The 22902-nt window shown below is 35.1% G+C and overlaps 1 protein-coding gene across 2 annotated transcripts in view; it reads left to right on the forward strand.

Moving 5' to 3' along the window:
* Positions 1 to 22902, forward strand: part of LOC113499697 (homeobox protein engrailed) — a 92418-nt gene that overhangs the window by 22156 nt on the left and 47360 nt on the right. For both annotated transcript variants that reach the window (XM_026880264.1, XM_026880263.1), the window contains exon 2: positions 11526 to 12331. In XM_026880264.1, the coding sequence (XP_026736065.1) occupies positions 11656 to 12331 (676 nt within the window). In that variant the 5' untranslated portion in view covers positions 11526 to 11655. The remainder of the gene's footprint in view (positions 1 to 11525; positions 12332 to 22902) is intronic.

Below are 22902 nucleotides of genomic sequence, written 5' to 3' on the forward strand. Positions count from 1 at the left end.
ACCCGTCGGAGTAGCTAGATTTATTTTAAACTCATAATGAATACATATCTTGCTTTTAAGTTATTTAAGCTAGAAAGATGACTTGATTATCTAAAATGATAGCTGAGATAGTAGATAGGTAAATTCCGCATCGAAAACTCAACTCATTGTTAATCTGATATGCAATTTATAATCTGAAGCAGATTAAAAAGGGTTACATGAAATCCATGTAATTAAAAATCATTTAATAAGAGCCAAGATAATTGAAATGACAAATCTACAAATAATATTATAATACCTCAAAAAAAGCTGTTTATTTTGGAAACCCCAAATTGACATTATTCACTTTTGGATTCGAATCCGATACTAAGGAAACATGATGCAATAGTTATTAATTGTATTGGATCATTATCTTATCTTACACATATATGTATAAAGGGCCTTGTACACGAGGCAACTCCAGTCTACTTTAGTCTTTCACGACTCATGCTTAACTTAAGTTTAAGTTTTCTTTTGTCAGTCCTTTGGAGATGGAACTTGTTGGCTAATCCTAAACTTGCAATATCTCGAGTACAGAATGTTGAGTAACGCTGACGATTTAATAATTAATGAAAAACAACTATGATGCATTAGGGATATTATAGTAACATACCCTCATGCACTTATTACAGATCTTATTTCAGTTATTACAGAAGATTACGGACTGAATGTCATATACATTTGTATTTCTCACATTAAGAAAAACTAAGTTAAGGTGATCGCGGCCATTTACATCCATGGTATAATTATTTTCAGCTTCACAAATGTTAAAATCAGTACTACTCTTTTATAAAATGAGACCCGCAGTAATAAGGAATTGAGGTCAACATTAAGGTCATATGCACAAAGACACGCAGACTCAGAACAAACTTTCGTTTATCACAGAAATGCTTGTCGTGTGCGGGGATTGAACCCGCGACACGCGTTCTGTGGGTTTGGCGTTCTGACCGCAACTACTCAACTATCCGTTACTATTATTTAAGAAAAAAGAGAGGCTTTCATGCTGTTTTGGGACAAAAGACTTAAAGAACGGGCCCGGTATCCTTATGTCACGATGAGTCCAATTACAAAGTATGCCTCTAAGAAAAACACGAAAGCAGGTCTTAATAATTCTGTAACAAAATACACAAAACACAACCAACCTCATTGCAGTAAAGTTAGTACACAAAAGTTTACCCAACGCGGGTATTGAACCCACATTGCCTTATCATAAATCATTCTCATGCGGTCAAAACAAAGTATTATGAGATACGACTTTTTGCCGCTTACTGAAGATGTATTTTCAACAATGAATCTGTAATCTAATCATTACTTCTCTATACTTTGATAACACAGAGCAATTAATCCATTATAATGATTCCATTATCATAATATTAATGGCAATCGTTAAGAAATGTATTTTAACAATTTACCACAGATTATACAATTATTTTTCCGAGATATGTTTCCTCTATGAAGGATTACACCAGATTATCTAAGTATTCATAACTAGCTGTTGCCCGCGACTTCGTCCCCATGGGTAGAAGATATAAGTTATGATTTATACCTGCATTATTTTTTTTCACTTTTTTCTTTGTACCTTCGCTCCTATTAGTCGCAGCGTGATAGTTTATAGCCTAAAGCCTTCCTCGATTAATGGTCTATTCAACACAAAAAGAATTTTTCAATTTGGACCAGTAGTTCCTGAGATTAGCGCGTTCAAACAAACAAACAAACTCTTCAGCTTTATATATTAAGTATAGATTTGAAAAACTGTACTGTATTGTAATGAAGAGAAAAACAAATAATATATGATTTGCAAAGTAAAAACTTGCACAACAAAAATTTACAACTTTGTTTAGTCATGCAATGGTTTTATAAATTAGTTCTGGAAAATGTTTCGGTTTATGTAATGCGTACTTTGACTCTATCCTTGATTTGATTTGATCCTTAGGCAATTTTTAGAAGGTGTTGGTTCGAATAATAAATAATGTCGTCAGCGTTTAGCTTAAGCCAAACTCAAATGCAGGTTGATGGAAAATGTTTGTTATGAAGTTAATAGAACATTATGATTAAGGTTAAGTATTTTTTCTTTTTTTATATAAACAAAATATAAACGAAACCTATTAACATTAAACAGGCGATTCAATTACAGCTATGAAATCAGTATTTTGTGAAAACAATAATTATGTAACTATACTATTTAAATTTATCAAACTTAGGCCCAAGGTGCGGTGTATTTATTATTAACATCCATAACATTGCAATATTCGCAATACCGTTAATAAAAACTCGAATATAATTCTAAATTATGTACTTGTGAATTTGTTAAATTGGTATCGGCTCTTGCCTGCCCTGTAATATTAAGATTATGCGATAAAAACAATAATTGGGCAAGATTAACCTTATCTAAAACAAGCGTTATACGATTTTAAATATTCAAGCCATTATAAAAAAGTGACGCATAACGAATCCGAATTGTTTATAACAAATTAGTACATTGTGTAACACTTAACTACAAATTAATCCTTGATAGGTATTACACTAAACATTTAAGAAGTACTTACATTTAATGCGCGAAAAAATTACAATTTTCCTATTTAGTGTGGTACGTAGAAATTTGGACAAGTAATGTTTTCCGAGCGCTAATGTTGGTCAAATCTTTTGAAATGATTGGACTCACAAATCAAAGACACATCACTAGTCGAAAAGAAATGTTATTCCCATACATTTAAAGGTTTTTTTTTATAAGATGACGCGATGCATTGTCTATGCCAATAGGTGAAATAACTTGATACAACTCGAAATTAATGAGTGTGACCTACAAGCATTAACATTTACAGATGTATTTCTAAAATGGAATTTGTTTTCATGAACTATTATGGCTAAAAGCAATGAAAAGTCTAGAAAAACTGGGAAACTGATAATAATTAATTATTGAAGATAAGTGTATGTTTTATTTTCCCAGTAATTAATAGGTACCGATGAATTGATTTGATGGTGGCTTACGATTCAAATGCTGGATTCATGGGCATAAAGTAAGTAGGTTTACAAATTTGAAAACTTATGCACCAGAATATTAGTAGAAAAATGCTACTGCAATAATATTCACAATATAGTATATACAACTCGTTATTTTAATAAAAAATGGTTAAGGGATGTCTTAAATCTTTATGAATATAAATCTACTGTACGTGTTTGTGGCAGAAAACTCCTTCTGAACGGCTGGATCGATTTGAAGGATTTTTTTACATGCGTTGGTGTTACGTCCTGGCTGTTTCAAATTCAGTCCGTAAGTGCGAAGTGAGCTGGATTAACTAGTGCCATAGTAAAAAGAGGCCTAAGCCGTCGTACACCTATACTCTCAATTCTGCGGGTCAACTTTACAGCACCGCTTGCGACCGAGTGTTTAGATCTAAACTCGGTCTAGCTAGTCACATGAGGCCGTACAGGCCGGCTTATAAAAAAGGCTTCTTTCCGTAAATTTTCTTGTAAGAGTAGCGTTTTGGGGTAAGAGTGCCGTTTAAACGAATTAAATACGAATTAGTACTCTGGAACCCGAAACTATCGCTAATTCGTGCAGTGACACGAATTGGAACTACAATAGATCGCTACTTAATTCTTGTTTAGTTGATAGTTTTAGGACCATGTTATTTAATGAAAAATAAAACTTAATCAGATTTGTCAGTAAGCATACAGGCTCACAGCAAGATCGATCGACGATCTGCTAAAAATCATCAAAAAAACTAACAATGATACCATTTACCAAACCCAAAATTAAATAGATTTTTGTAACTATTTGTCCATCTGCTTCCACAATGATCATTTCAATGAATAATGAGATTCACAAATGATTATGTAGATAGGTATTTACGTGTCGACCGCTGATCATAATTCATTGGTGATTACATATCGCCAATTACGCGTATTGATTGGTAGCGGTCTCAATGCTGCGTTTGTTTGGCTGATTATAATAATATTATATTGTAGTGATATTGCAGGGTCGATTAGATTAATATAAATGTTCAGGGATTATTGTAAATATTGGGTTTTTTCGTTAATTATTCTTTTTTGTTTTCGGGGGTGCTCGATGACAAGCTATGACTGCACTAATTCCGCGATTACAGAATTACAGGTTCAGCTACGTCTGTGGATTTGTACCCATCTATGCAAAAATGAGGTTCTCCGTATTTCGGAACGCATGTGAAATTGAGGGTCCCATCTGTTACTCATTCATCTTTGACAATTTACAGGAAGTCAGAAGCTAGAATGTCTGTCAACCAGTCTAACCAAGGGGTATCGTGTTGCCCAGGTAACTGGGTTGAGGAGGTCAGATAGGCAGTCGCTCCTTTTAAAACACTGGTACTTAGCTGCATCAGGTTAGACTCTAAGCCCCCGTTTGGGAAAAGGCTAGGAGGATGATATTCACTTTTGGCTTCACTTTTCATCTTTTTATCCATTAAGCGTTTTAATCGCAGGAAAATGGAGAGCTACAAAGTTGATGGATTTAATGAAATAACTATAGTTTTATAACTCTGAAATAAACTAAGTCATCATTCCCTGTCCTTATCCCAATTTTATTTGGGGTCGGCGCAACATGTCTTCTGAAATAAAATGAGTGTTATCGAATAATAGACTTATAATCGGTATTTATAATCACTATTCTAATTTAATCTTATTATGTAAACAAAATAATTAATGTTCTTGAATTATCATAAACCAGATAGATGCTACCTGTCTAGTTTTTTTAATACAAAGTTTCGTAATTTAGAATTAAAAATGTCAACATAAAAATATTCTAAGTTTTTTTTAGTAATTCTTAAACGCCTAAATAATTCCTTTGATTTTTTTAATATTTAAGTTATCATAAGGAGATATTATTCAACTTTCTTCTCCACTTTTTCATCACAAATTAATACCTTAACATCCTAGTTCCTGTATCACACGTGAGTATTATGACATTATACAAGCTCGATGCCGCGGAAGTGCTCGTCGTGTGTGGCCGACTCGAACCCGCTACAACGAACTCATAAAACACGATTGTTACTGTCAGAGCGAGATACAGCTACGGACATTGTAGAGCGCCGTCTCGCTTTTACAATGTAGCGAAGAGTTCCGATATTAAAAAAAAGAGTTGATTGTACTGGGATATGTCAGCGGTGATGTTGTCAACTGTAAGTGTGATGAGAGCCGGCTTTGATCAGGCTCAGAATTTGTTGGATTAATATTTTTGACTTTGAACTTTTTGTAAATATCACTTTTGATTTTGATGCACTATTAGGCTATGAGTTACAAGTCGTAGTAAAGTAGGGTTATCCAGTTGCTTAAAATTTTATTTATCGATAAAAAAAAGTTGCATTTATTTTAATTCGTAGACCATAAGGTCAGATTTTCTTTGCATTCTTCTTTAGCATTAGTCAAATTGAAAATTTTATCACTTTATAATTTCAAGCGATATGTTTTTTTACTTCTCGTATTATGACTGAACAGTTATAAAGTAACGTAAACCAACATAGAAAATCAATCGTCGACCGCTACATATGTTCAAATACAAAACAGTTATTGGTAGTAAGAATTAATAACAATAAAACATAATATTGGCCGCGCATTTCGCAGTACGATTTTACGTGGAATTCATAAGTTGCAGAGGTTGTAGCTTCACGGTACACTAATTTCATAGCACAAGCAGATTTGTGATGAAATAGCAACACAGGTTTAATTAAACATGAATGCTGGATGGCAGGAATACCTGTGATCCTGCGGTCGCCGCGTTCGATTCTCGATGGGGACAAATTGCTGGACAAATTGCTGTATGTCTATGTTATTCCTGTAGATATGATACTGTTAGGTACTAGATAGAATACATAGGTTACTTGCTGGGTTTGGAATGGAAAAGTGTATCGTGTCAGAAATTGAATTGGAAAGAAATGATGATTTTTGAAAGTTTCATTAACATTAAAAAAAACTGTACGAGCTCTACTTAGCGACAGGAACTTTAAAGTCTCCTCATTGAAGTAGCGGCATAAAAGAAACCAACTGAAAGTATTGTAATTAACTATCACTACCATGTCTTCAAACTATTCTAACCGTGCATCTGTTCCTTAGCTGCCAGCTGCCTAACTCGCACGTAATTCATTTTTAATACAAAACTAACTAAATTGAAATCGCTCAATCCATTCGGGAGGCATGATGCCATAGATAGACAGATGGACAGTAAGTTAAAAAGTTAATGCACTGATAAAGTTCGTATTGTAAAGAATCATAGCCAACCTACTGCACTGACTGAAAACAGTTTATTATGGTACATGAATAAACCATGAAAGTTGATGTTCTGTGATTGCATGTAATATGTGTGTGTCAAATATGTGTAATATGTCAAACAGTTGCGTGACTTGGTTGACATTAAAAGTATGAAAATACTTTCTACATCACATCATCCATGTTTTAGTCAGCAATATAAGTAGATACGCGAAATGACACAAGAGTCATTAACACGAAGTTCCCGATTGGACTCGAAATAAACCTTTAGATTTTGATACTGAATGTCTGTGACTAATTAAATAATAAATTTTTTTTCATCATGTTTGTTTTTTTTCTGTGACTAAGCCCATGTCATGCGTCAGAATGACATAATTGTTATTATTGTTCCAGTATTTTGAATTTTAAAACGATTAGCAGAAAATTATAAAGTTGAAAACACACATTATAATTTTGAAAACATATTGTTTCTAAGTAGATTAGCGTTTTAATATTTTCATTTCAGCTCTTTTGGTTACCTTTTTTATCTTATTTTAAAAGTGTTACAGCCATAATCATACTGGGATTTTAGTGATTCTTAGTGATTTTTTAATTCATAATGTCCCCCACGTGAGTACATTGAGAATGTCAGCACAGTAGTAGTATAACATGTCAGTTAAGGATTCGCTGTGCATGCAACATGCGTCGTTCCTTAACACGGCTGGTAAATTTTTACATGTAAATAGACATATTTTCCAATAAAGATATTAAGGAAGGTTCAGTTCGAAATCAAAGCGGTGCAGTAACCGAGGCAGTAACAGCGGATGACTGCGACAGTTATCCTCTTAAACCGTTCGTGTTAATTGTGAACATTTCCTGGCCGCCTTGATACCCGCCTGGTTTCCCTTTGATATTATAAATTAATTTATTGCGTTTTCATATGTTTTTGATGAAAGCCAGCGAATTTGTTTTTAATAAACACCAGATGGCTCTTTTGATTTCTTTGACATTCGTTTGAAAATGTTTTTGTTAATTTGATGAGTTGGAATTATGTCAATGAGAGATGGAATTAGAAGATCGTTATTCTATTTTGTGTGGTCGACTGGTGCTGGTAAACGCTGATGTTGTCTTCTGGGTGGCATGGGTATTGGCTTAATGTGATGCTGTGTTGGGGATGTAGGGGTTAAAAAAATACTATTGCAATACTTTCGATGACTAATAAATTTACAATATTACCGCATAATCGGCGGATAATTAAGCTTGGATTAAACTGCAATTTTCCGCTTCTCCGATAAGGCACGACGTGCAAAGTACAGTTTATTATGTTTTTCAATGGAGAGATAAAGTTGCTGATATTTCAGTTATTAATTCAATACTTTGGTAATCGTAGAGTGATTGATTCGTGTTAGGGTGCGCCCACAGTAGAGAGCGCGGCTACACGCGACTTCTGCGGTCGAATATTTGCGAGGCACACCTATCTCCTATATTGTTATTTGTTGTGAGAGTTACAATATCACAGCAGTAGTATTCACAGGTGGTTACGTCTTAGGCACTTTCAAGAAGCGACCGTACACTCTCCTTGGCGATGCCTCTAGTAGTGCGGGTGTCCCTGTGCGATGGTGATTGCTTATCATCAGGTGACAGGCACCCCGGCCTGTTTGCCGCCTCTAGTATAAAAACCATTAGAGAAAAAAACTTTACTTACGTTTTTTTTAACGAAACTCTACCAGTTTCTTGCGAAAAATTATTAAAATTAACAAATATTTTTATTGTTTACAAACATAACCATTTTTTTGTAATCCTACACTAGCTTCTTAATAACATAGTTACGCAATGATCTTTATTGGATTGTAAATAAGGATTATAATCGTTTGTATTATCTATTAGTTTATTACGTGCGTTTATATAGAGCGGTGGCGATTGACGTCAATCCAGTTGTGTGTATGTAAGCATATTATAATTAAATGATGTGCATTACATACTGACTGGTTTTAATCTTACTGAAGGTAAAATATATGATAGATAATCCTGAGGAATTTTAGTTTTAAATTGTCTTTTATAGGAAAATGATCGTGCTTCTTTTCTGTGTTATATTGTTTCATGATAATAATTATTTCTTTGAAATGTTAGGTGGAACTAAAACTGCTGCATTTTATGGATTTTTAGGAGAAATTTTGTTACTTCAAATTATCACATTTGCGAGCGTTACCCCAAATTGTTTTTAGAAATATTTTTTAGGGAGATTTTAGTATCATCATCATAGGGAGGCAGATTGTAAATATAGATAGCTTCTCTCGTATAGTTTTTACTTCATAAACTTATATGTATTGGTATACAGATCACAGGCAAACATTTCCATTTCCAAATCAGGGTGAGTCGGGATCGTCCTAAATTCGAGTTGAATTTCCAAGAATTTATTTGATGTATGTGGCTCAAGTTCCCATACAATATTATTCAACCATATGTTTAAGTGTTTCAATGTACATATACATACCGCTTTAATAAATAGTTCAAGACATTGTAATTCACCAAAATATATTATATCAGTTAATAGAATAGAAAAGTCTTATTTCATAGAAGGCTAAAACTACTCAGGTGGTCCTGTTAATATTCGTGAGTTAATAGTCAATTACCTAGCTCAATTATGGAATGTCTTCACAAAATTAACCTTACAACTACTTAAAAAAATTACATATATTGTACTGGCTTCTTATTCCGGTCACTTTGCCCTGATGGTGTCGGCTATAGACGCAAAAACCTTACCCGCTTTCCAATACAGTCGGGTAGCATGTAGCCTATATTTATTTACAGGGTCATAACTGACTCCATAGCAAATTTCATCAAACCTAGTCAAGTCGTTTAAACGTGAAAGGTGAACAAACATACACATAAACTTTCAACATCAACATTTTGGTAGAGTTGTAATTTGTACAAATAACTAATAGACATAAACGCTTAAAAACTAATTTATCAGCGTCCATAGACAAATGGCAACTTTCATAACCGCATCAATATGTTTATCGATCACGTTTGATATAATTCGCGTTACATCACTAAATGGGAGCACATTCGCACGATCTTTTCGCAACACTAGCGATAATAGACAACTGTCGCTCAGTTGCGAGACTCGATTACATAGGTTTCTATAATTGTAGATTAATTATGGCGAAATAGACTTTTGATGTTTACACATTAGTTGAGCATAATGACGTGTCTTCATAAACGTGAATTGCTAAAACTTGTTTTGGCACTAGAAAGTGTTGGGTAATTATCGTTCAGTGATTGCAACAAAGATAAGCAATTTATGTGACGTTACGTTAAAATATATTACTAAAATGTTTAGTAGGAGTGGTCTAATATAGCTGTGCCTTCTTCGTTGGGAAAAGACAAAATACTATACATATGCAACGTATGCAAAACTTTTTATTAAGTTTTAAAATGCTTTTTTCATTTTTTTGATTTTATATAATATCAAGATTTACGTATAATATTGCATACAATATACATTTTGTACAAGTAATTTAATATTACATATTTGTATTTGAATTAAAGTGTTATACAAGTTGCATATGTTGCATACGTGACATCAAAATGTCTATATTAATATCGATACCGTTTCACTTACCTAAGAAAAAAATTAGAGACAAATAGATCTAACAAAAGTTACAAAAACATCTTTCAAAATGATACCATCCTTTTGTAGTACAGCAATGTCTCATACAATGTATTCGAACGGTTCAAAGCAGAAAACCAATGAAAACAAGCGTATCAAATATAATAAAGTATAGCAGGAGTATCAATAAGTAAGTGTTACGAATATTTGTGCGCGTCGTCTGTGTGTAGTGTTGTGTCGTGTTCCCAACTGCGCTTTGTTTCAATTCATGCGTAGGGCTGGCACGCGGAGGTGGCGCGTTTATTTGGAAAAATAATATTGGTACAACGTATTTGAAACCGCTTGGAAATTAAATTGGATGAGTTTGTCCATTAATGAATAGCCCTGTATAAAAAAAAGCCGCCAATACATGTTTTGCTTGCATGTCTTGATGAGGAGTTGACAATTTAAAATGGAAAAATAATTTTGTTTTTTTTTTTATGAGATTAAGTCGCAGCGACAGAACATATAAAAAAGGATAAGAAATCAGACACTTTCTTAGGAGGGCTTTGATTTATTTGATTCATTGTTTACGATTATCTTGTTTTTAATAATCATTTTAGATTTACCTTGATATCGCCTAGCAGTACCTTAAGTAATATAGACTAATATTTACAACTGGGTCACATTATAACATTATTATTTTTATCGAATGTATTATCTTGAATCGATCTAAATTATATGATATTAATTATCCTATCTACAGTCGATAATGATTACTTAGTATTTAAAGCACCAATTGCATTAAATTTATAGAAAAGGCAATCAATGTTTTTAATTAACACATTAAATTATCAACTGCATTGAAGCCGTTTTTTCCGCATTTTAAACTTTAATTGTTCATTTCACTACACTTCTATTGTGTATAGAACCAGGTACTAGATTATGAAAGAAAAATAATAATACTTAACAGTAGCTTTTTTATAAAACATTTGCGTGGTAACCCTGATATGTGATTCCAATAAAAATCAATCAGCGCTTACCGATCAGTTGATCCTGTGTTTTGGTGTGCGTGCGGGACACCCCGGGGCCCGGGGCTACAGGCGGCGGGGGCGCGGGGCGTGGGGGCAGGGGGCCGGTGGGGGCTACAGGGGGTCTCGGAGGGGAGCTACAAGATAGAGCACGCTGCGTTTATTGGGCTGTTAGTGTATCGTTTAATTCATTTTGTGGCTACTGTTGATGTTTCCACTGTTTATTAGAGTTTTGTTCACTAACTGAATGGACACGTTATATGTACTGTTGTAAAGGTTTGTTTGTGGTCGAGCGCACTTGTGGTGTGATGATGATGGAGTACGTGAGCAGCTCTCAATTATGCCGATTAATGATATAGTGCGAAATATTTGGAATGAGTTCGATATACAGGATGACGTCTATTTTTGTTACATTTTATAGATTATTTTTACGCCGTAAAAATGTTGTCATCAAAACTAATTGTATGTCGGTTTTACATTTAAGTTTAATGAGACGATAAAACATTTATATCTACGATCTGCGTATTTGTAATACTGATGTCCAGCACAAGCTGTTGCGATGCTCGACGCATATAAATACGCGTGCATCACCCACTTAGCGTCACCACTAACTCCACTATAATTCAATCAAACACTCAATAATATTCCAAACCGTGTGCTTGTTGCAGGAAGCGAACGAAAACGTCACGCCGACATCAAAGAGAGACATCAAACGACTTCCACACCGGCTATCAAACACTAATACAATCATAAAAACAAACATGTATTATTTCCGTACAATCTGAACAGGCCTAACACATGAGCGAGGACACTAAAGAACAAGAAATGCAAACTGTGGTGTCGACATACACTCCGCACCAGGACGACAACACGCTCATCGACGTGCAGCACTACAGCGACAACAACTTCTACCAATGTGGAGACGACAGGCTCAGCCCCGGAGAGAAGATCAACGTGGACGGAGATGACAAGGAGGACCTCGTCATCGACGAGTCCCGGGACGACGTCGACGCAGACGTCATCGTAGAGAGCGAAGGCAGAGAGGATGCTACACAGCATGACGACAAGAAACCAGAACCCTTCGAGCCCTCCTGGCACCCGCACGTCTACGGGAAACCGCCAAAAAAACCGACGCCACACACCATAGATTATATTTTAGGTCTTACAAATTTAGATAAGGGTAGCGAAAACAAAAAATCGACTTTAAGTCAACTTCATCATGTGAAAATAAATTTCGATGTGAAAAAGCCTTACGGGTACCAAGAGAAGAGTGTCCAGGTGTCCGAGGATAGGAACTTAATTAGTGTCCATAAGAACAAGTTGCAGGAACAGTTGTTGCAAAAGAGTGTGAGAACTAGTGAGAGTGAGTTTCAGAAAGTGCTTTATTATAAGTGTGAGGAGCAGCCCCTGAACCTGTCGGTGCCCAAGTCGAAGGACTCGCCGGGCTGGGCCGAGGACGAGAGACTCGCTAAAGGTCAGTAGGCTTACAACTTATTTTTAAATTCATTTCATTTAAATACTTGACATTTCCTTTAAAGTGGGTGTTCTTATAGACGTCCCACACAACCCTAGTTGGAACATTTTTTTTAAATTCTATAACAGATTCACTTTTGTTTTTTTATCTGACAATGCGTGACTACCTAATGTTGCTTTTAGCCCCCAATTAAATGCAATGAAAGCGCAATTTAAATACGGAATGTAAATATTTGAGTTAGGGGTGGTTTTCACCGGCGGCATTTAAATTCACAGTTTAATTGAGTTGAAACTAATAAACCGAGATCTGAGTGGAGGTATTTCAGTTGTATTATATTCTGATCGGTTTCACTGAATTGCGTACATTGTTAATTATTTATCGCTTAGTCTAAATTGATTTGTTTGATGCGAAATTATTGATACGTGCACTGTTTATTGTGATCGATGATAATGTTTTGAATGACATAATAATAATATATAGTATGTAGGTATATTTTTGTTTTACACTTTGCTCTACAAATGATTGTGTGTGTGTTTAGGTTTTAATCGACTGTCCTTGATACGAATGGACGATGAGTTTTTGGCCTATTACTTATCACAAAAAATAATTTATATTGTTCTGTTTATTAAATGTATAAATAAAAAGGAAGGTAGGTCATAGGCCAAAAAGACACATTAGCCTCAGTCCCAAATGTCACAAATCTAAACAACAATCCATCGTCAGCCGTACAGAAATTCATGAAGTTTGTAGTAGACATAACTAGAAGTTCTGTGTAACCGATCACTAAAGTCGAACGATCCATTACGTTACCACACGCGCGCACAAACAAACACACAAGATTCCCCGAACTTCACAGGGTTATGTTACCCGGCCGAGTTGGGGATACCTACCAATTAGCGGGGCTTGCTCAGCGTAAATGGCCTTTTGTTTTCGGCAGCGTAATCATTTTTAGTACACGGACGGTCGCAGATGGGACGCATTGTTTTTATAAGGGTTGGCGCACGTCGCTCGTACAATGTAATATTTTTTGTTGGGGATTGATTAATTAAGAAATGTATTTTTCAAACTGTATTATTTTATTAATATTTTTTATTAGGGAAACAAATATTTTCCTTTGTTTTCTTCTCTTACAATTGGTAAAATTCGTGGACTACTAGATGTGTAGTCCACGTAGCTATTCTCATATTAAACACATTTTCATTGGTTGTGCCATTTATTAATTATGTTTGTTTGTACCTCTTCACATCAAAACTGCTGCAACGATTTCGATGAAATTTGGTATAAGGATTGTAATATATATAGGCAATTTTTGATCCGACCACGATAAAGAAGGATGAGTTATGTACGATGGGAGTCGTGTGGGCCGAGCTGCAAGTAACAGCTAGTTATTAATATTTTTACATTACCTCAATTAAATAGTATAATATCTACACTCATATATACATAACTAGCTGTTGCCCGCGACTTCGTTCACGTGGTTAGAATTTTCCCCATTTTTTCCACATTTTCCATTGCATCTTCGCTCCTATTAGTCGCAGCGTGATGTTATATAGCCTATAGCCTTCCTTGATAAATGGTCTCTTCAACACAAAAATAATTTTTCAATTCGAACCAGTAGTTCCTGAGATTAGCGCGTTCAAACAAACAAACAAACTCTTCAGCTTTATATATTAGTATAGATTATTGTAATAATTTCACAATTACATATATTTAAATTTGCCAATATAATGACGACATAGTCTTTGCGACGCGGACACTATTTCTATCTAATAATATAATTGCAATACGTGTTAAGACATTCAGTTATTACAAATTGCGTCATAGTTGTAATAATAATAGGCGTCTTATAAGGTTGTGTTAAAATATTTCGAATCTATTATTGAAAGCGAAAAACTGAATAATACTACTTAGTATCAGTTATAAATTTATATAGTTACAGTTTGTTGGAACTTCCTGTAAATAACAAAAATTATAAGAAATAAATGTATATTGGCCTGTTGGGTAGAGGTTAGAGCCATAACAAATGTTTGTGTGATGAACACGATCGTTTGTTCTATAATTATGTATTTAGAAATCTCTAAGTAAGAAAAACTTTTACTGAGTTTGAGACTTGAAAGCGTTGTGTAAAGTAGTATTATTATTCATTTTCATTTCGGATACCCGTCGTTTCAGTTGCTCGGTAACATCAGTAACATCCCTACACCGCGCCGCAGTGTGCGCTGCCTCTTATTCGTTAGTCATCGTATTGTCTTTATGGTATTGTGTTTTTATCGCTCCATGCGTTTATTTTTTAGTCCATGCGTCCATGCGTCCATGCTCATGCTCGTGCTCGCAAACTGTTGCACTCAGCTTTATTGAAGGGGTTATGGTAGTATTTAATTGGAGTGTTAAATGCTTTGTTTTGGTTCGTACGCTTGTTGGGGTTATTATTCCTAATTACTGGTTAAGTATGAGGTTGTTATCCAGGCTATATGTGGTGCACCTAATTGTTTTCAATCGTCGTAAGAAAGAGGTAAAAAGGATTAACGATCTTAATGATCCTTATTTTCGGAATCAAATTGTCTTCGAAAATGAGCTAAAGGTAACACAATTCTCCTTCACGAGTACTTCAACTACTGCTTTCGTAATCGCTCCTATTCTGCATTAAATTGATATTATTTACATTATGATAATTATATTTATTCTAAATACCAGTCATTGCAAAGTATCTCTCTTTAATTCAACAATGTGTATTAATATCGTAGTCCATCGACCCTGCCCGCTCCTATCATCCCAAACGTTCATCCACAATTTGTCAATCGGCGTCAGAGTGTATTCTTAGCATTCCTGCGACTGCTCGCACAACACAACTAATATCGAATTGCCGTTGCATTTCTATCGTTTTAATCGAGACGAATACTTTAACAACCACTCACACACACCCTAAACTAAATAACAAACGATAAGTGACCTTAAAACAAGTGCAGGAAGAAAATATAATATTTGTCCGAGTGCAGAGCTATGTTTGCGAGATGTAATTCAAACGTAGAACGTCCAAGCAATAAGCTATTGGTCGTTGCAGCTGTGTCTCTTAGGGTTGCCAATTTATTTTTAGCAAGTAAATTTATATGGATTAATGGTGGCTATAGTAACCCAGGCTTTATTGCGTCAATCGCGAGTTTGTCGGGACCACGATTTATCTATGTTAATATGTGGTTTAGGGCTGTCATTTGTCAGAGCTCAGATTAGTGGATATGATTCGCACTTCGCCTCGTTTTATTGGGAAATCATAACATTTCTTGACACTGCTCAACTATTTATATTCAGTGTGCACGACGAGATATTGGGAGCAAATATTATTTTATACCAATTGACATATTATTTTAACTTTGTACGTCATTTCTGCGACGTAACAAAACAAGTTTCCTTATTTTTAGTATTTGCATTATAAAAGTGTTAAAAAAACTCTAAATTGCGGTAATGTTTACAATGTGTACGTGATCGTGTTAGTACGTGTGCATCAGTTTCCTTCATGCCACATGATTTATAGTACATGCAATATTACTCGTTACATGTAACAGTTCATTAAATTTCATTAGGTTACCTCGCTGTTTCAGTACTTTTGAAGAAAAACAAAATGTAATTTCAGGTGAAAGTTTCCTTGGGGACTTTACTAATTTTATAAAGTAAGACTGTTGCAATGGTGTAAAAGAGACGTCACGATAGGCTGTAAAGCCCTATCTCTCATTTTCTCGGTACAGAGGTATCGAGTCAATAGTTAGGTAATTTGATAATAATACTTACTGTTTATTACCTTCCCAAGCTAGTTAAAACTGGATAGTAAAATCGAATTTATTTCATATTAAATGTGCAATATTCTAGTTGATAAATTACGCTTAATCACTATTATATTAGTCTAAACGAATCGGCCTGGTATTTAACTGAATAAATCTTAAATATAACTGCGTATTAGTTAACACGTGCCATCCCTGGATGCCAGTAATTCGGCTAGTAAGTACAGTCGGCGTCAAAATTCAACTTGGTTAAAATGAATTATTTCAATATATTGTTTTAAAATTTTCTGATGGTTGTTTGTGACATGTGTCAATAGTTACAATACTTTTATTTCTACACCTTTTTTAATAGTTTTGTCGTACAGATTTAAAACATGTAGTTAATATTATGTATTGTTGATTCATGCACATTCGATTCCGTATCGCTCGACAACCCTAACCTAATCATTATTGTACTCCCCCTTAAACTAATATCAGTACATTTGATTAGAAATTATAAGCTATACTCTGTTATTATGATATGGTGAGCATTGTTTTTCCATCCTGACACTGCCAAGTCTTTGCCTATAAGTAGATAATGTATGTATCAAATCTAAATTAAAATATAGCTTTCAAAGTTTTCGGACTAAATTACAAATTAGTGAAGATTTCATCGACGGGACATCCCTGCATGCCAGTTACTGGCGCGAGTCTCGATCGTCCAATTTGTAGCAGTCCGCACTCGCCGCCCCCTTGTTTAGACTAGCGTACTCGATGCGGCAATAAGGCCGGGACTGCACTGTCACACGCTATGCGATCATACCCACATCGAAACAATCACTAATTTACATACATTGATTCAGGATAGGTATATTCAATTAAATTCACATTACAGAACAGGTCAATCGTAAACGATATATTTGTGAACAAATCTAGGAGTGAATTATTTCAATAATTGCATAACCCAACAAAGTTTCTTTCTCAAAAGTACCTACATTACAATCCGATTATACATATCCGATACGTATCAAGTAATAAATACTAGTAAATAAAATACTTCTTACAAAATTCTATTGAATTTAAATTCAGGTAACGTATTAACCTACCGTAAATAAAAGCACAAGGGTAAAATTAATCGCCTATAGACTATATTAGCAGCTTCGCTACCATCATGCAGTGTCCCCAGTCCTAATAAAGCCCCCATCGATAATGAAAGCATGTCAAAATAAACGCATTACCATCGTTTCGCGCTCCGCCCGCAAATAGAACAAAGCCGGTGATAGCCCATTAGCGCTTTATTTTGTCCTGTTCACGCCGACTATTGATATAGCTTATTATAAGATCGGGTGTGAGATGTTGGCTATTCTTAGATTGATTTAAGACACAATTTAGATTATTGAGGCATTCGTGTTGTTTCTTTTGAACTTTAAAGTAATTGCGGATCGTTTAGTTTTGGACTGCGTTTTGGGAGTTTGTTTAGGGAATTGTCTTATTTGTATCCAAATGTTTTATTGCACTGAAGAGATACTTACTTGCACAGATATTTTTCAGAATTGCCCGACAAGTTTAGGCAGCTAAGTAAAGTGAACAAGACTTACCTATAAAACTTAGATTTTAAGAGCAAATCCTAGTAACCATCTATATTTTTAGATAAATGCCTAGTCCTAATTACGATGGCCATTCTAAATACAATTCAGATCAAAAGTCAACCATAATTACTCTCAACCACTGAACAATACCACACTTCTAAAATTCCCTTAATAACTTGAAATGTGTTTAAAAATACAAAGATCATCTAATTTTAATGTCCGTTGGTCCCGGCGTGGTCCCGCGGGGTTGCAAGCTTTAATCTCGGCGACTGCTCGTGCCGCGGGGTGTAAATCATTGGCCCGAAGCTGACTGGCAATGGTTGGCGGTGGATGCCAGTAGCTGGTGGTGGATGCCAGTAGCTGGCGTTAGATGCCAGTGGATGTCAGTGGCTCGCAGTAGCTCGGCCCTTTATTACTTAAATTCATCTTTGTTAGTTCCTACTGTGATTGATACTTTTCGAAAAATGTACTGTGGTAAATCTTAAAAGTACGTATATAAATAAATTAATAACACCTATATGAATAAATAAATAAATGCGAACAATATCACATACATTGTTCTGGACCCAAAGTAAGTTGCTAAAGCTCTTGTGTTATGGAATTCAGATACATAGAAAGGTACCACAAACACCCAGACCCGAGACAATGTAGAAATGTGAATTTTTACATTGATCCGACAGAGGATCGAACCCGGGATCTCAGAGACACGTTGGAACCGGTGCGTACGCCACTCGACTACGACCAAAAGTCGAGATTGATTTTTTTTTGTATGGGTATGCGAAATTGAATGGATTAACACACTCAATAGTATATTAGAATATATGCGGTATCCTAGTAGTTATTGTGTTTATGTCATTGTATATTAATAGCAGTTTAATGTTATATACCAAGTGAAACTCAATTGAAAGCGAAATTAATCATTTTAATTTAAATTATAGTATCGAAGCTATGTGAGCTGATAAAAATAATTTGATTTTCTCAAAACTTTAGGCAACCGATATACACATGCAATAAATAAATACCTCATAAGCCAAGATGACAATAAATTAGTTTTAATGACAATCACCGGGTAATTAAATACAACGTGTGCTGTTAATTAGATCTAGCTATTACTACAACTGGATTATAGATCGCTGATAATTAATTCTAGACTGAATATTTAATGCCTAAGACGTGCTTAATGCGTTTGTAGCTGAATTTGTAAAATATGAATAGATGTTTAGAATATATTCACTATAGGCCTTAAATGTAGATTTTTAGTTAAGATAAATACTGTTAAATCAAGCTTAAATGATAGTAAAGGAACGTTTTTAAAAGTATTAGTCTCCTAAGTGCTATTTAGATTAAGTCTAAACAGAATATATATAATTCGCCCGCCAAGTCACAACTGCACCAGTGGATCGATCACAGGTTAAGCTACGCTCGATATGGTTGGTACGTGGATGGGTGGCTATCTATGTCATAACGATTACCTCCGTATTTTGAAAGACATTGTATTGTTGGTCCCGGTTTCGAGTAGTCTGAAAAAAAGAAGAAAGTCTGACAACCAGTCTAACTATGAGGTATCGTGTTGTCGGTAAAGGGGTTGTGGAGGTCCGATAGGCAGTCGCTTCTTGTAAAACACTGATACTTAACTGCTTGGAAAAAGGCTAGGAAGATGATGAGGTTTTACACTAATTTAATTAAATGAGAATTTGTTCATCGTTTATAACGTGATTTAATAACAAACATCTAATGATCTAAACTTTCGTATTCACATCAACAGCATAGTAATCGCAAAGATCAGAGGATTAGACAAACCACTCATTTATATTAATACAAATTAACTAACCACATAAATTCATTTCAAAATAATCTTTAAGTTCAACACAGCAAAGTTGCAATCCGAATACAGCTTTCACACAACTAGTGATGAGCCATAATGATGTTAATAAATATCGTTATCCAATAACGGTTAATCGATATAAAATGATCGTTAAATTGAATCGATAAATTAGGTAGCGGTTGTTTCACAAGTGCGGCGCCTAATCGATTATAGTCAGCTTAATGGGACGTTTGGTGTTCTGTGTAATTATGTTACTAATGCGAGCGTTCATTGCTATGATTGACTCGATTTAAAGCGATTATACATAGATGTGACTGGGAAACTCAGGGCCACTTAAATGACTATTAAGGGTTGATAAATCAATGCTTAAGCACTTCAATTCGATTTAATCTCTGCCCTCAGAATTTGGTGTTTAATCGAAAGAATTATTCTCAATTAACTATAAGTTACTTTTAACTACAGAGTTTCATTTACTGCTTTGAATGTCCATGTGTCCATTTTGAATAAAATATATTCAGTGCGAAAAGAAAATTGTAAGATTACAATACCAGTTCCTTAGCGTTCACAGCCTTAGCATACTCGCTCACAATGATACAAGAGGTCAAAAATCTATCCCAAATTCAAAAAGAAATCTACGAGTACAGCCATACACAAACGAAAATATAGCTGAAGATTCTCCTCCTATCTGCAATCGGCTAAACATGTAATGAAAATGGAAACATACGTGTGGAAAGCCGGCAACCTGCCAGTATCATCACAATAAAACAATAACAGTCCCCAGCGCATCATAAACCGTCGCCTCGTTCACACGAATCACTTCAAACTTCAAAAGATCACTCTCGATTTACTGCGGCCGAATGTTACGGCTTCATCAATATGGAGTCCCGGTGAGGACTGAGAGGAAAGGGGTATGTGGTGCTGTTCGCGTAATAGTTATATCAATTCAGGATGTATACATGTGTTTAGTAAAGCTGAAACAGGCTTCTTCTGTGCTATGGTTGATACAAAGATGTAAGCAAAAAAACAACTCCCACATCAAAGGGTAGGGGTATCGAACCTCGTGTGGGGACCTCAGCTACTCTGCTATAACTTACATATTGCAGTCCATTGGTCATAAGGTCGAGAAATATTAAGCACTAATGAAATGCACATCATATTAAAAAATACTAGCAGCATTTCAGAGATACGAGAAATTTCTGAAAAAAGAAATCTATTGTAAAAATATATTTCCAACCCGTTATTTGTTGCAAACAAACGATTAAAAAGCTCAGCTTTATAATATCGAGAGCTAATAGATAACATGAACATTTTTATATAAATTTTACAAAATCCTTTGCTTCTCGCAGAACCGTTAACGCGAACACGTTTTTCTCTTTATTACAGTTGTCTGTCAGTGTTTGTTGTTGCTCTGTCCGTCCGTGAGTGGTGTGTTACATCCGTGGATTCACAGAAACGTCTCGAAAGCTTGCTTCCGAAGAGAAAAGAGAATTTAAACAACCGCCACTAAATCTATGTCAAATGTTCTCGTTAATTTACTTTTAAAACAATAGACAAGCTGTGATTGACTGCTGACCTACTGCTGGTGAGGATAAAGTTTATGAGGAATAAGCTGGTGATACTGAAAGGCTACGTAATGCCGAGACGTCCCTTATGCTTGGATGATACCTGAAACCTTATTGTGACAAAGTTTTTTGCTTAAAAGTAAGATCTGGAGTAGAGTTTATAACAGGTGAATATGCATGTAAGAAAGCCAGATATTTATAACATCTTAATATATTAAACATCTGGTTTTCCTCATTGATTTATTAAGCTGATCGTATCACATAAACTTATAGTTGCGACAAGTCTGAATCAGAAACCAGAAATTTAATTACACAGGTGACAAAGCTTCCAGATATATAACATACTAAGTTAGAACTAGTTGAAACGAAAACCAGATCACTACATCCCAGATCAAAACAAAGAAAATTGCAACCGCAAACAAACTACAAAGCGCACTCGAAAACACCACTTACCCAATATAATTGGATCCCCATCTCAAAAACACGCGAACCTCATTCGATAATGTTTGAAAATCAAATAAAGATCGATGTAAAGAGTCTGCTAATGTTAAATGACTGTAATAAACTCTGTCTGTCCGTCAGGGATGTGTAAATCAGCATGGACGCGGACGTTAAGATGCGGCACCTGTGTATGAACAAATGGACGATGACCAACCTCCTTGTGATGTGATTGACGGTTTTCTTCTAAAGAATTGCGTCGGATGTGGAAAGGAAATATTACAGTATTTATTTTTGTTGAGACGGAAATCGGAATTAAAATTCGGGAGAAGAAATTTTTCAGCTCTTGTAAGTCAGGACGGCGGTAGTAGAGCGACTTTAAAAAATATAGATAGTTGTATATATCTATTATATCAGGAATTAAGTAGCATGTCAGCAAACTCTGTGGAGCCCGTTAGAGCTGATACCTGCCGAGACTGCCTGCTGAAAAGGTGTATTTTATTAAGTAAAAGTCCCTTCCTTCTCAACCCAAAGTGGGAGGAGTCATTTGATGTCTTTCTATCCGAAAAAAATTGGCTTAACCACCACCTTTTAAATTCTGTCATTATGGAAGCGAGATACTAATTCTCCAACGTAGAGTAGCGTCCCTTTTACACAACGACAGCGGTCTTACTTTTGAAGAGTAGTAGTAGGCTTCATTCATTCCTTTTAAAGCTACGATTACCACAGCGCGCGGCGTCACAGATGTAGATTGGAATTCGCAATATTGCATGAGTAATGACAGTGTGAATGTGTAACGGACAATGACTCACTCAATTACCTTCACTCATTCAGTCTTATATCATTGGCTGTCAATCAAACGCTGGTTAAGTGACGGGCAGACATTTGTACAGTGGTTAATAGGGAATTGGCTCCGGTATGGTCAGCAAAAAAAATGTTAGCAAACAAAGATTAAAAACCTCGTAAAGAATATAAAAAAATCTATAATACTGATTTTCCGATACTTTTAAGTAGAGATCTTGTGTTAAAACTACTTTTCACCACTCAAAATATTAATTATTTTTAGAACACTTTTGGGACAGTTTATAGCTTTTTTTGCTGACTGTACTGCTACCTAAACCCATATAGAAATAATGAGATTAGAACATTGCATTAAGTCCAGATTAAACAATGCAAGCAAACACAATTTGTTATTAGCGTCACTAAGGTGTACTAAATGTATCCTTTTGTGAATAACATAGAGTTCAAAATTGAACGATTAGGGGAAATACCTATAGTGTTATAAATAGCGTCAGTATTTAAAATAATTAAATTACGCACTGAACATTGAACTGTATGTGCTGTTATAGTAATAGTTTGACGTATAGTCATAGAGCCGGATATAACGTAGACAGTGCTAAACTTG

The sequence above is a fragment of the Trichoplusia ni genome, chromosome 12 (assembly GCF_003590095.1).
Source record: "Trichoplusia ni isolate ovarian cell line Hi5 chromosome 12, tn1, whole genome shotgun sequence".
Lineage (NCBI taxonomy): Eukaryota > Metazoa > Arthropoda > Insecta > Lepidoptera > Noctuidae > Trichoplusia > Trichoplusia ni.